General features: G+C 37.0%; 1 protein-coding gene across 1 annotated transcript; it reads right to left on the bottom strand.

The window, feature by feature from the left end:
* Window positions 1–7,659: 7,659 nt before the first annotated feature.
* On the bottom strand, window positions 7,660–11,521 carry LOC122656825 (ankyrin repeat domain-containing protein EMB506, chloroplastic). The gene is made up of 7 exons (XM_043851484.1): window positions 10,989–11,521; window positions 9,970–10,049; window positions 9,637–9,735; window positions 9,430–9,528; window positions 9,241–9,339; window positions 9,050–9,148; window positions 7,660–8,158 (listed from the first exon to the last, which is right to left on the bottom strand). Exons 1-7 carry the CDS (start codon window positions 11,410–11,412, stop codon window positions 8,054–8,056), a joined length of 1,005 nt encoding a protein of 334 aa, XP_043707419.1. The 5' UTR covers window positions 11,413–11,521; the 3' UTR covers window positions 7,660–8,053.
* Window positions 11,522–12,766: the final 1,245 nt, after the last annotated feature.

Genomic DNA, 12,766 nt, shown 5'->3' with positions numbered 1-12,766 from the left:
GGTGAGAGGCCGTGGGTGAGAGACCCAAGTCTGAGAGAGACTATCCTATCTTCTTCAGCACTTCTTCGATTTCTTATTTTTTGTTTTATTCTTCTGAAATTTCCTGCAAATCTGAGAACCGATCGAAGTATTTACTGTTGCTGGACCTGAAGTTTGCAATCTTCTTGTGGACTGGTTATCACTGGTGACTGGTCAACACTAATAGCTACTTGAAGTTCCTGGATAATTAATGAGTGCCTTTTCAAGTAATCTAACCAAATTCGTTAAACGCAACAAACATTAGCCTGAAATGAACAAAAACTATTAAATGAAAAATGTTGTTTGGACATCTTCAAACAAAAAATCTCCATAAGAGTCATGAGGACCACGTGGAGGAGAAGGTCTTCTTCAAAACCGAGATAATAATCTTGCACTTGTTTGATATCATATAATAAATCTAAAAGTTGAAAAGTCTTGGTGCAAAAAACACAATCCAAATCAGTTAAGCCCATAGTTGTCTAGGCACCTTGGCTGCCTTGGACGCCTTGTTGGTGTCGCCTTGCGTTCAAGCCACCTCTAATGCCTTGGGCTGCCTAGATGCCATGACAAGTATGGCTAAGCCCTTATTTTTACTAATTTACTCAATATTTTAATTAGAGAGAGCAAGATTGAAATGGTGTTTCATATTCAAAGAAGAAAATGGGATTGCATCCATCATCATAAAAATGTGAACTCACACATTTAGAAGAGATTTTCCATAGCCCAACTGAATTTTCTAGTTTAGTATGCTTTTCTACAGGATCCATCAAAATAGAGCTGAACCCACCATTGACCTGCAGAAACATCAAAAATAACTGAGCCAAGATATATTTAAGGTAAAACAATAATGTTATAACGGTAGCATATCTCATAAGCCATTTTATAATTACATCAAAAACCTTGCATGCAAATTATGAGAATGATATCATTACAGCACACAATGACTTTCTATGTGAATAAAGATCTATGACCCATATCAGATAGAGAGTGATGCATACTGAAGAGAAAAAAAGGTATGTGATTCTGGTACAAAGCCTGCAGACATAGTTTTATAAGATCTCCTAGAAGGTTGGTTTGAAGATCATCTCGAAGATTATAAAAATATTGTGTGAAGATCTTCTAGAAGATTACAAGAAGATTGCATGGAGAATATTCTGCTGGGTATTCCAGCATCCTTTTTGGCAACCATGGGCTCTTATTTAGCAGTTTCTTTTATTGTAAATCCTAGTTACTAGGTACTAGGTAGTTTGGAGATTAAGTACTTTAGTTACTACTTTTACAGTAACTAGTTACTTTTCATTTTGGTGACTCTTTGTCGGCTATGGATAGTTACTATTATTGTAAGGGACCCTCCTACCATGATAGAGGTTTCTTATTTTGTTTTTTATTGAGATTATAAATAAAAAGAAATAGAAAAAAATTTTGTTATTATTTTTTGTTCGTCTCTATATCATCGATCATGTTGCAATTGATCTCCCACAGGTTCTTCCTTGATTCAAGATCGGTTCTGCATATGAGAGAGAGAGAGAGAGAGAGAGAATATAATTTTCAAATGCTTTTGGCCATGAAGCAAATCAGAATCAATTAGGTGTTCGTGCTCAATAACTTTAACACTCATCTCATTCAGAGTTCCTCAGCTATAAGTTTAGTGCAAAAAAAGAGACTTGGGATTTTGGAGGTTACAACGATACAGTCAATTATCACAAGTATAAAACTAGAAGCAACTTTTACTCTACCAGGTAACTGCAGCTTTTTAATGAAGCTAACATTTTAATAAAAGAAACATAGGACAAGGCAACAAATTATAATTCCCCACACGGAGAAACAACCAAGTGGGGCCCAGAGGAAAGGAAAAGAAATGAGAATGATTTTCTTTTCACATACTGACATCACTGATCTATCATCACCAGGGAAAATAAAGACAATAGGGAATGTGACTCAAAGAAACATCAGTGAGCCTCAACTGCACATAGACACTTAGGTTGGATTTTGGTGAACTAAAATTGGTTTTGTACGTGCCTAGGTTTACAAACAAGTCAGTTCATAATCTATCACAATCCAGGGGGCATCATGTATGAAGGGAAGTCATTTCCACCACACACTTTGTACTCTTAACGTGGTCAAGATTACAGTATGTTGTCAGTCATGTTAACAAAATACGAAAGGTTCTAGCAGAGGAAGTAACAAGATGTCCAGCTTACCACATTACCATCTGAGTCCAGCACCTCCTGTGATCGCCTTTTTGGAGAATCCTTCTTGGATGTTTTAGCCTTAGGAGAAGATGGTTGCTGAGAGCAAAAATGGAAAATAGACACAAATATAAGAAAATGTTGGGGGGGTGTAATAAAAAGAAAGAATGAAAGAGAAGCAAATCACTCCTCAAACAGAACCTTGTGCAGAACATTATTCTGCATTAGAACCACCCCTTTGCAGCCAAATTCACCTTCAATATCCATAGATTTCTTAGAAAATGGGAAACCATGAAACAACGTAAAACTAAAATTATAATTTCTTTTTAAACCTAAAGTTCAGTATCCATGGATATGGAATCAATTCGTGGAAGCATTAGGAGTTCCGTGGAAACAATATAAAAATAAAAAATGGAAGTATGGATGGAAACATTGAAAATATTGAAGAGAACTCCAAGAGCTGATAGCATAAGCAAAAAGTCACACCTAAGGATCATTATGAAAGCAAAATATGAAACAGGCATCTAAAATAGTTTAACTTTAAAGTGATGAATACCAAGTGATTTATCCCATCATATTACTGACACCTTAAAGCAATTAACATTTCACAAAGAAACTATGAAAATAACTTGGAAAAACCAAGAAAAATTTTAAGGCTGAAAAGTTAGATGTCCAATAAAAAAAATAGTTCGGTTTTACTAATTGTCACCTATTTGTGACAATCAGTATCTCTCACAATTTGTTGGCGAACATTTCTGGTCCATGCAATATAAGACCCACACCAATCTCAGAGGTCATGTTTCAGCCCACATCATCTTAAATACAAGTCCAAATTGACAAAAATTACAAAAGCGCCACTAGATTCCTTTATGGAAATGACATTCTAGCAATTTTATGAAATGTTAAATTCACTTTTTTTTATTAAACTCCAAATGCCATCATGACTCCACACATGTATTTTTCCTAAGAATAAGGGTCCCTAGGTAATCAAACAGCTTACTTGCTATTTGATATTGATGTAAATGGTTGAGAAGTAATGAAATACTCCTACAGTTTGGTTGAATATATAATTCTTTTCAATTGAATGCAAAGTCTGTTTTAGAGGATATACAGAGTAAAACATTTTGGTTATTTTCAGCAGAAATAATTTCGATTTAACCACAAATAAAGCATATGAAATTCCAACCAAACATTTCTAATAAAAAACAAGAGACCCTCAATACCATCACCTGAAAAGGACAAGGCACAAGTTTGCCAAAAAGGTCTTCTTTCACGTCCAAAGCAGCAATAGAATTGGCAGCATTCTTGAGACCACGTGAGACAAGAAACTCTTCAGCCTCGCTAGGTAAGGAATACCCTTTAAAAACACTAACAGAAGGATCACATACCTAAAAAAAGAGATCATTATTTATCTGTTGACAGCTCATTATTTGCTAAATTGCCACTTATTGCTTCTTGAACAGATTTTATGAACCAATAAAAGGGTAAAGAAGCATGGAACATAAATGGTTAATGTGAAATACAGAGCTTTGCTTCCATCCACCAACAAAAAAACTATTAGCGTCAAAGCTTAAGAACAACTGGTAGCCTCCAAAGAATTCTCAATACAAGGAAAAATAGAATCATCCAAAATTTATGACTGGTCCAAAACATGTGCACTTTAAAATGCTGCAAATAATCAATCTTGTAATGGTTAACTATGTAAAAGTTATCAGGATCAGCGTCCTTTAAACATAGAAAAAATATGCTAAAACATTGACAGAACTGAATTCCCGTATTAAATAAATGGAATATTGGAAAGAAGATTATAATCTAACAAGAGTATGCATCTTTAAGAACCAAAAAAAGAAGCAAAAAATTGCATAGCTATAATTTAGGCGATTTTGAAGAGAAGTTGCACTTTTTGAAACACAGTAGGTTCTCACAATAAAGCATGCTCAGGCCTCAGACCTTCACAGAACATTTGGAAGGCTCGAAAGGTCTTTTAAGGGATTGTAGAAAAAATCATCATGCCAAAAATAGAGCTGTGCACTGATCCGAGTAGTTGCAGTGTAGCAATGACTAGATGTTAGAGCACACTGGCTGCCAAAAGTTTCTAGTTACTGATATGAGGCACTACAAAACCAACCAAACTGAACAATGAATAGTTCATAAAGGATTTCAACAAGAAAATGGAAACCCTAATTTCTATTGTATTTTACTTTGTTTCCTCCCAATTTTTACAAACAAATGCCCACCCAAGCCATAGAATATGCTATTGGCCAATAGAGTACTAATAGTTGTTAAAAAAAAAAACATCCACTAAGACAGAAAGAACACAATCAAGCTGTCACAAAAGTGAAATTTCTATCCCAGAAAATAAAATCAAAAGACTAGAGCAGTTTAAAGGATAGGAAATTACGGAAGATCCAACTTGATCCTGGCAATCACTTAAACTGTTGTAAACTCCAATAATATCCCCTTTGCGAACAATATAAAAAGCATCCTTCTCCTCCACGGATGATCCAGTGTCCAACTTTGGGGAGTGAGGTGTACGTCGACCACCAGACCGAGTGGAATAACACCGAGCAGAAAACCTCGTAAACCCACAGTCATCAAAATTAAGGGCTTTGATACCAGCACGGTGTACTGATCTTCTCCATGATGAACAAGAGCCATACAAAGAAGGCTTCGTGATGAAATGACTAGTCTTTGAAAACACAACCGCAGAAGACACGTACAACAAGCAGTTCATCAGAGACTAGTTTCCCATCTCACCAATTTTCTGGAAGGAACATTTTCATTGGTCATTATTTTTTAAAACTAAATGGGGCGCGAATGGGGTAACAAGTTAAGCAAGAGAGAAACAAGCTCACGCCGGCCCCCATAACCAGCAGAAATGATTTAGGCCGAGCTTAGTTCTGTGAATAGAAGAATAATAACTGAGTCCATTTGAGGGCGGAAGAGAAGTTAATGAAACCGTGTGAGCAAGAAAAAGCAATAGATATCAAATTCACCTGCAGAGAAACAGAAGGCAGAAGCCCTGGATGGATGGATGGGGGGAAATCAATCGAGCGTGGCGTAGAACAGGTAACGAGATCGAGAAACGGTGAATGGAGATTGGAGGGAGCCACTGTGACTGTCCAGTCTCCACTCTCTCCACTCTCTCCACTCTCCAATCTCCAAATGAATTTTAAGGTTTGGCAGGCAGCGAAATAAGCAAATTACGGTATTACCTCTCCCCTACTTTTGAGTTTTGACACGCTGCAAGGACGTGATACGCTGAGAGTTACATGGTTTAAGAAATCGGTCTATTTGGAATCGTCTGATACCGATCCCGATTCGTAATCCCCATTCTCAGTCACATTTCTAGGATTCAGGGGTCATTCCCGAACAATTTTGGCCGATTTTTACCGAGATTTGCTGAAAATACATGTACTGGTAGAGACTAGAGAGTAGGGACTAGGGAAATTGTCAATCCAAGGTTTTAAAGAGTGGAATCAGGATCCTGATTAATCCCCAGCAGATTCCAATCCGATTTAGGCTGAAATCGATCAGAAATTTGCTAGATTATGCCTTAACCCTTAAAAATGCAATACCGATCAGCGACTCCGGATCAGCAGACTCGGAATCAGCCTCAGCCGATCCGACTAATTGCATAAACTTTGATCATGCAAAGGTCAGGGTTGAAATCAACCAAGTAGATTTTAATCGATCGATTAGTTATTGGTATTTAATCGGTTGTGACCTTAGTTAGTAAATACGTGTACCTGAATTTTTAAACGTATAATACTCTCATCCCCGTATTTTCCCATATTTTTATTTAAAAAAATGTATTTTTTAATCGATCGAGTATTATACTCGTATAATACGTATATTATACATTTTTTTTTTTTAAAAAAAAATACCCAAAAGATTAGAATTTAGGGAAACGATTTCACTTTCCCTTTCGTCCCTTTCGATTTGTGTTGAACATCCAACCGTAACAGGCAACACTGTTGCCGCAACAGTAGCCGCCCTCCATCTCCAATTATCCTCCCCATCTCCATTCAACAAAGCGGCACTTAAGTGTTGTACTCTCCTCTTGTTTTTCTGGTCTTTGAACTTTGATGGTGGTAGTGAAGCAAATGAATCTGGTGTGATATATGCGAGAACGGCTCAATCTCTATTCTATTTTATTCTTGTTTTTTTGTCTCTTGTAGCTAATGTGTACAGTGGAGATCCATATCTGGAACTCTCCCTCTTGTCTTGTGTTGGTTAATTAGTGGGAACTCATCCCCCTTCACAAGAACACATCTGGTTAAAAATATATGATTATCTCATTGTAGATAGAAAAAAATGTAAAGTTGGAAGAATGAATTAATGATAAGGTAATCAACTTGCTCATCTCATTTTTAGACAATCTACATTCATTTCTTGTAGATTATTGATATTTTGGTATGTTAAATGATAATCTTAGAGATGTTATATAGCATATTATATTATTGTGTTTATTTTAGTTCATAAAATCATGATATTATTTTATTTATTAGGTGATGAATGCATGTTATATAATGAATATATGTCCGTTTTTTTAAAAGTATTATTGCCGTCTATGCCATATTATATCCATATTAAATGTGTACCGCATTATTACCGTATGCGTTTTATGAAGCTCGATTTTTGAAAAATATTATTACCGTCTAGTCCATTTAATTGCCGTACGTATCCGTTCCCGTTCAATTGCCGTTCCCGAACTTACTAAGGTTGTGACTAATCACTCTTAAATCAATTTTTTTGGTCATTTTTGTACATTTAGACCTTAATAATTGATCAGATTTTGGGCAAATTTGTACACTTAGACTTAATTATTCAATCTATTGGATTAATTGAGTTGGACCCAAACCGATTGATTAATAAAAAAAACCGCATATCCTAAAACCAAAACTGAAGTATTTAATAATGAATGCTGTTATGTTACGTAGCATATGCTAACGCCTCCTATGTTTATTTCTCACCTCCCATAATAAGGAGGCAGACATGTCATTTCATAGGAGGGAGGTTAGAGACAAACAAAGTCCAACTCAATTGAATTGAAAAAACTGATTTTTTGATACGTGTCGACATCGGTATCTGTATTGCCAGTTACTGATACCATGAACTAAATTCTTGCTCACTGCCCCCGAATCTTATCCCTCACCATCCAAATACTGACCCTTTTCCTGTGTTCCATAAATTTACGAAAACTGACCGAAACAAAATGCATCAGTCGATTCCACCAATCTGATCCTTATTCCTCAAACCCTGTGTGAAGGAAATTATCAATAACCGTGCCAGAACCTTTTAACAAATTGCCCACAACGTATTCCCTAGCCTCACACAGAATTAGCCCTTGCTTTATGATTGAGTTAGTAGTACAGTCAAAATCAAGACCTTTTGCACGAAATTAAACAGACTCTAGGATCATATGGTAGTTCATTTAAAAGCTTCAGGCTGCAGAAATCACTCATGAAGTTAACTGCAAACTCTTGTAAACCAGATTTAACAACACAGCAGGACCAGGACTTCCAGGTTTTCCTTCAATCAAGGAATGTAAATATAAAAGCATGAAAGTTCTATTCAAACTAAATATACAGATAGATATAAAATTTACCAAAAACTTTGAGCATGCTCAAATCATCCATAAAGTTAACCGCAGATTCCTTCCTGGATACCTGATAACGGAGAACACACTCCTTACCTGAAGATAGAGACTACATTATGGAACCAAGAAACAGCTTTCTCACCACTTGAAACGTTGGAGCTTGGGAAGGATATAACTTATAACTATAATCAACTCATATAGAACAGTTCTACGAAAGTAGATCTACCTCAACAATGCTTGCCAATCAAGGATCTATGCTAACTGGTAAGATCTTCAGTAGCTTTGCAAGGTCATACGACTTGAAATCTTTACCATAACACAAGCTTACATCCAGGGGTGTCTTACCATCCTGAGGAATAACGAGCAAAATAAATAAATAAATAGACCTACTCAGAAGCAGAGACCTAAATATAACAACTTGATAAAAGAATTAAACTATTAACTCTAGTCACTCGTGTAAATGCCTACACAGCTGTGCAAACTGTCAAATTTTTTTGGAAAAAGACAATTCAATTAGCTTCTATTTCCTATCTTTCATTGTTGACCTCATTGAAAAAACAAAGAGAGTGAGATAAGTATGCCATACATGTCTCAAACACAACTTAATTCATGAATCCCTTGGGTGAAAATACAAAGATCCTGATTTCAGCATCAAGTTCTTTTGGTTCCATTTCCACACAGAAACCATGTAAAAAATGTTAGGGACTTGGGTAGAACTCATCCTCAAAAGGTGGGACTATTTTTCCACCTACCGCGTTGAACCCCAACATAAAAGTAAAATTTTCAGATAAGATCTGTCAAACCTGAAACTTATCCTTTTCAGCGGTTTTTACCTGGAAACAAAGATGCCACTTTTTGTGCATTCCATGGCTGTCTATTTGTGTGGAAAAAAGAGGGGAAAAAAATAATCATTTTTTTTCTCTGCACATTTGATTAATGTATGAAAAAAAGCCGGACAAAGGGATCCCATGTTTCAAATTTAGCTTCACTCCACCCGAATTTTCATAAAAATCAGAAGGTTCATGATTTTCCTCCTTGAGTGTGAATGAGCCCAGCTTCGTCCACCCCCACCCAAATCCCTTCCACTCACTCTCTCTTCTCACAAACAGACAGCAGATTGAATTTCACATGGGAAAGAGGAAAACAAGGGAGTGAATCCTTCAGGTGGACAGAAAAAAATTTAGGATCCATAGCATGTGTCATTGTGCATCATGACTAACATGAATCTCACAATACTTGCCTTATTTCTTCTTGTCTTATCAGCGCCATTGACTAACAAAATTTTAGCTATGTCTCTATGCCTACTTTGTATAGCAACATGCAGCGGGGTCCAGCCTTCCTGAAAATTTTAAAACTTATCAGTTATAATGAAAATAAAACTTAAAAAACAACATCATATTCAGGAAAAGAATAATGGAAAGCCTCACTCACATTGTCAGTAACATTTACATCAACCTTGTGCTTAATCAATAGTTTCACAGTTTGCAATGCCCCAACTTGCACTGCATAATGAAGCGGTGTAGCACCATCCTGACGGGAGAGTAATTATCAGGTTCCCAGTTCTGTGGAGTTGAACGCAGAAATTAAACCTACTTAGAATACAAGGAGTGCTGTCATTACCTTATCTCTGAGATGGGGGTTTGCACCTTTCCTTAAAAGATGACTAATAACAGGTTCTTTTTTACCAATAACAGCCTTGTGAAGTGCAGTGTAGCCATCCTGTGTTACCAAACCTACTGAAGCTCCATCACTAAGGTAAAAGAGGAGACCAAGGAGGTTGAAGCATCGGACTACTCTTTAAATAGATAAAAAAAAATTTGAACTAACCTTGTCAACAGTATCAATATCAACACCTTGCTCAAGTAGTCTATCCATGAAAGGAATCTGCCCTGATAGTGCAAGAGTATGAAGTGGGCTCCATTTTGTCTGCAGTGGAGTTACAGGATTTAAATAGTCAAAGGTTTAGCAGTAAATGCCAGAAATAGATACAGAATATCTCATTACTGCAATCAAATTCTGTGGTTAGTTGAAATTTTAGAGCTTCCGGAGCTTATGTGTAGAATATACGCTCAAAGTTTGGTAACATGCAGCAGGAAAGACTGCAGAAGTACTGCAGAAAAGATGGAATGAGAACAACACTCAGGGTTTTCGATACTCAACAGTAGATATTTTACTGAGAACAGGAGATTCATTCTGTTGAAAAATTGCTTTTTCTTCTGGACTCAATAGCTGTTCAACCTCTGCAATAATTAAAGAAATGTTAATGTTTCACTAATGTCATATATATTTCAAAGAAAGGTGGTTTCATCCACTAAGAAATAAGTTTTTTCTCTACACATAGTAACAACATAAATAGAGTGAACCCTTGCACAACAAGTGCAAGTTGTGTATGTCACATATAATTGTATTCTACATGAGTATTACAAGTTTTCCCATTAGAAGAGAGAACTTTTGCCTTAAGGTTTAAGTATCAGTTTCAAGATAGGTCTAAACTTGGCTAGGAATCCTTTTCTTTTTTCTTTCTTTACCTTGTAAGTCTCATTGAAATTCCAAATCCGCCGACTATTTTCTCTCTTTTTGTTTCTGCTCTGTATTCATAAGTCCTACCCCATCTCCTATTTCTCCTCTCCTTCCTTTTGGAAGAATAAACTCTTTACCTTACCCTATTTGTTTGTAGAAGGCAAGGGTTTTTTGTACAAGAAATTGGAGTAGGAATTTCAGTTCTAGAAATTAGAAAGCAGGAAAAATAAAGTAGGCATTCAGCACTGCTGAATGAAAATTAGTCAATATAATGAGAAAGAAGTCTAACTAAATCAAGCTTAATGAATAAAAAGAAGAGACAACACCATCCAGGTTTGGGTTCTCCTCTAAAACTTGCAGGGATAAGGCCTCCTCTATCTTTCCTGCAGTATAATTGTCATGGTAAACGAATAAAGAATGATATGGACTTACACCTTTCGTCTAAATGAATGTAAGATATGACAGCAGCTAAATCATACAAAGTTCGTCGCAAGCCTTACCAAATGAGCACGATTAACAATGGTGGATGCCCGAATTGGGATGTGTGATAAGCATACACATTTCGATATTATTCCAACACCGTAATTTCACCAAACAGGTATGAGGGAAAAAAATCGCAACTCACAAGAAAGTGAGACCGTGAAGGGATAGAAAAATACCTCTGGCTAGGTCATTTTCATACTGAGCTGTTGGGGATTTATCAGTATTAGTGGTAAGAGTTGCATGAGAATCTCCTCCTACTTGGTCTTCCCAGTCGCTCTCGAAATCCAGATTGTTTTCTTCGCCATCTTCATCATCATCCTCGTATTCGCTGCCACTGCCATCGTCAGGATCCTCCCAAAAGTCACCGTCGGTTTGCAGGGGGGAAACGCCTACAGATTCGGTCGCACGGGCTCTTAAAGTTAAATTGGTGAGCTTCCCAGAAACAGACGAAACCCTAATCCTACTTCTTAGTTTGCATTGAAAAAGAAGTGGATATGAAGAGGAGGAGGAGCTGGTAGCGGTGGTGATGCTGCAGGTGGGAGCTGCACAGAGTGGAAGAAGACGAGTGGATTTGAGAGCTGCTCCAGAGAACCCAAACATTTCCAAAATTCTTTGTTTTGAGGGACAAATTGCGACCTTCCAATGATCAGTTTGTCCAATTGAGGCAAGAAGTAGACGAAGGATTACTGGTAACCACCGGCAACCGAACTTATCTCTACTTCAAGCTGAAACCCTACTCCCTCTCCCTGACTGAGGCTTCGCATTAGCGCGGGAAGAAAAAGATTACGATGAATCGCTCAAACCCGTAGTTATATATAAAGTCGGTCTCGACGATTCGATCCCGATTCGATCCTGGCCGGTTCCAAAACAGTTTCCCTATGGGTGGGGCGGTTTGTGCATTTTTCATTTTTATTTGCCCTTTTAGGCTCCGTTTGTTTCAACGTTAAATAGTCGGTAAAATAAATTTTATCCTAAAATTAAATTTTCTGTTGTTTGTTTTAATCTTTGTAAAATTTGTTTCAAGAAAAAATTTACAACAATTCATCTATTTCCCGGAAAAGGTCCCGATATATTTTACTTCTGAAATTTTTGTGAAATATTCCTTGCAAATCTATCGGACAAAAGCCCGACAAATTCACTTCGTTCGCAAACGTAACGGCCCTTGAATCTACAACCAAGAACCTTCGCTCCTAGCTGTGCACTATCAAATAGGATAACAACCAATTGATAAAAAGTATACAATTGATCATTTTAACTCAAAAAAAAGTGCAGATGATCAACACTTGTGGTGGGTAAAAACTAAGCCAAGAACTAGCTCAGGGGCGACTAAGATGGTATCACATCGGTGAAGGAAGAGAAGATCGTGGTTCTTATAAAGATTAAAGTCTTCACTCCCTCTCATGGGCTAGCTTTTGGCATAGTTTTTATCCACAACAGAGCCCACCCCCCCCCCTCCGGGGGTGAAGGGTCATGTGAAATGATCGCCGCACCTAATGAAAAAGCCAAAATACCTGAGGACGCAATACACACACACTACATACTCTTATATTGCCCCACCGTTTTCTACAAAATAGAATGTGATTTTTGTCATATAGATTATCATTGCATTGCATCTTGTGGCTCAAGCACAATTTCGATGTACTTGAAGGGGTGCATCAGGCAATTGCACGCTTGCTATTGAAAACCAGAGGTTGTTCTATCTTGAAGCTAATTTTGCCAACAAACCCAGTTGTACCACAAGTTGACAAATACCGACTTCAGGAGAATGTCAAGTGTCAAATACCGATACACACTCCTACCGCATCACTACAAAAATATAATTTCGGCTCATATAAAATTGTATTCCTAATTTACAACAATATACAACTAGAATATAACAATTAAATAGGGTAAGAGCGAATTGGTTTTGGAAGTTTTGCATGGACTTTAAATAGATGAAGCCTTGAAAATTAGG

The sequence above is a fragment of the Telopea speciosissima genome, chromosome 3 (assembly GCF_018873765.1).
Source record: "Telopea speciosissima isolate NSW1024214 ecotype Mountain lineage chromosome 3, Tspe_v1, whole genome shotgun sequence".
In the NCBI taxonomy this organism is placed as follows: domain Eukaryota; kingdom Viridiplantae; phylum Streptophyta; class Magnoliopsida; order Proteales; family Proteaceae; genus Telopea; species Telopea speciosissima.
This window is presented reverse-complemented; position numbering and strand designations above follow the sequence as displayed.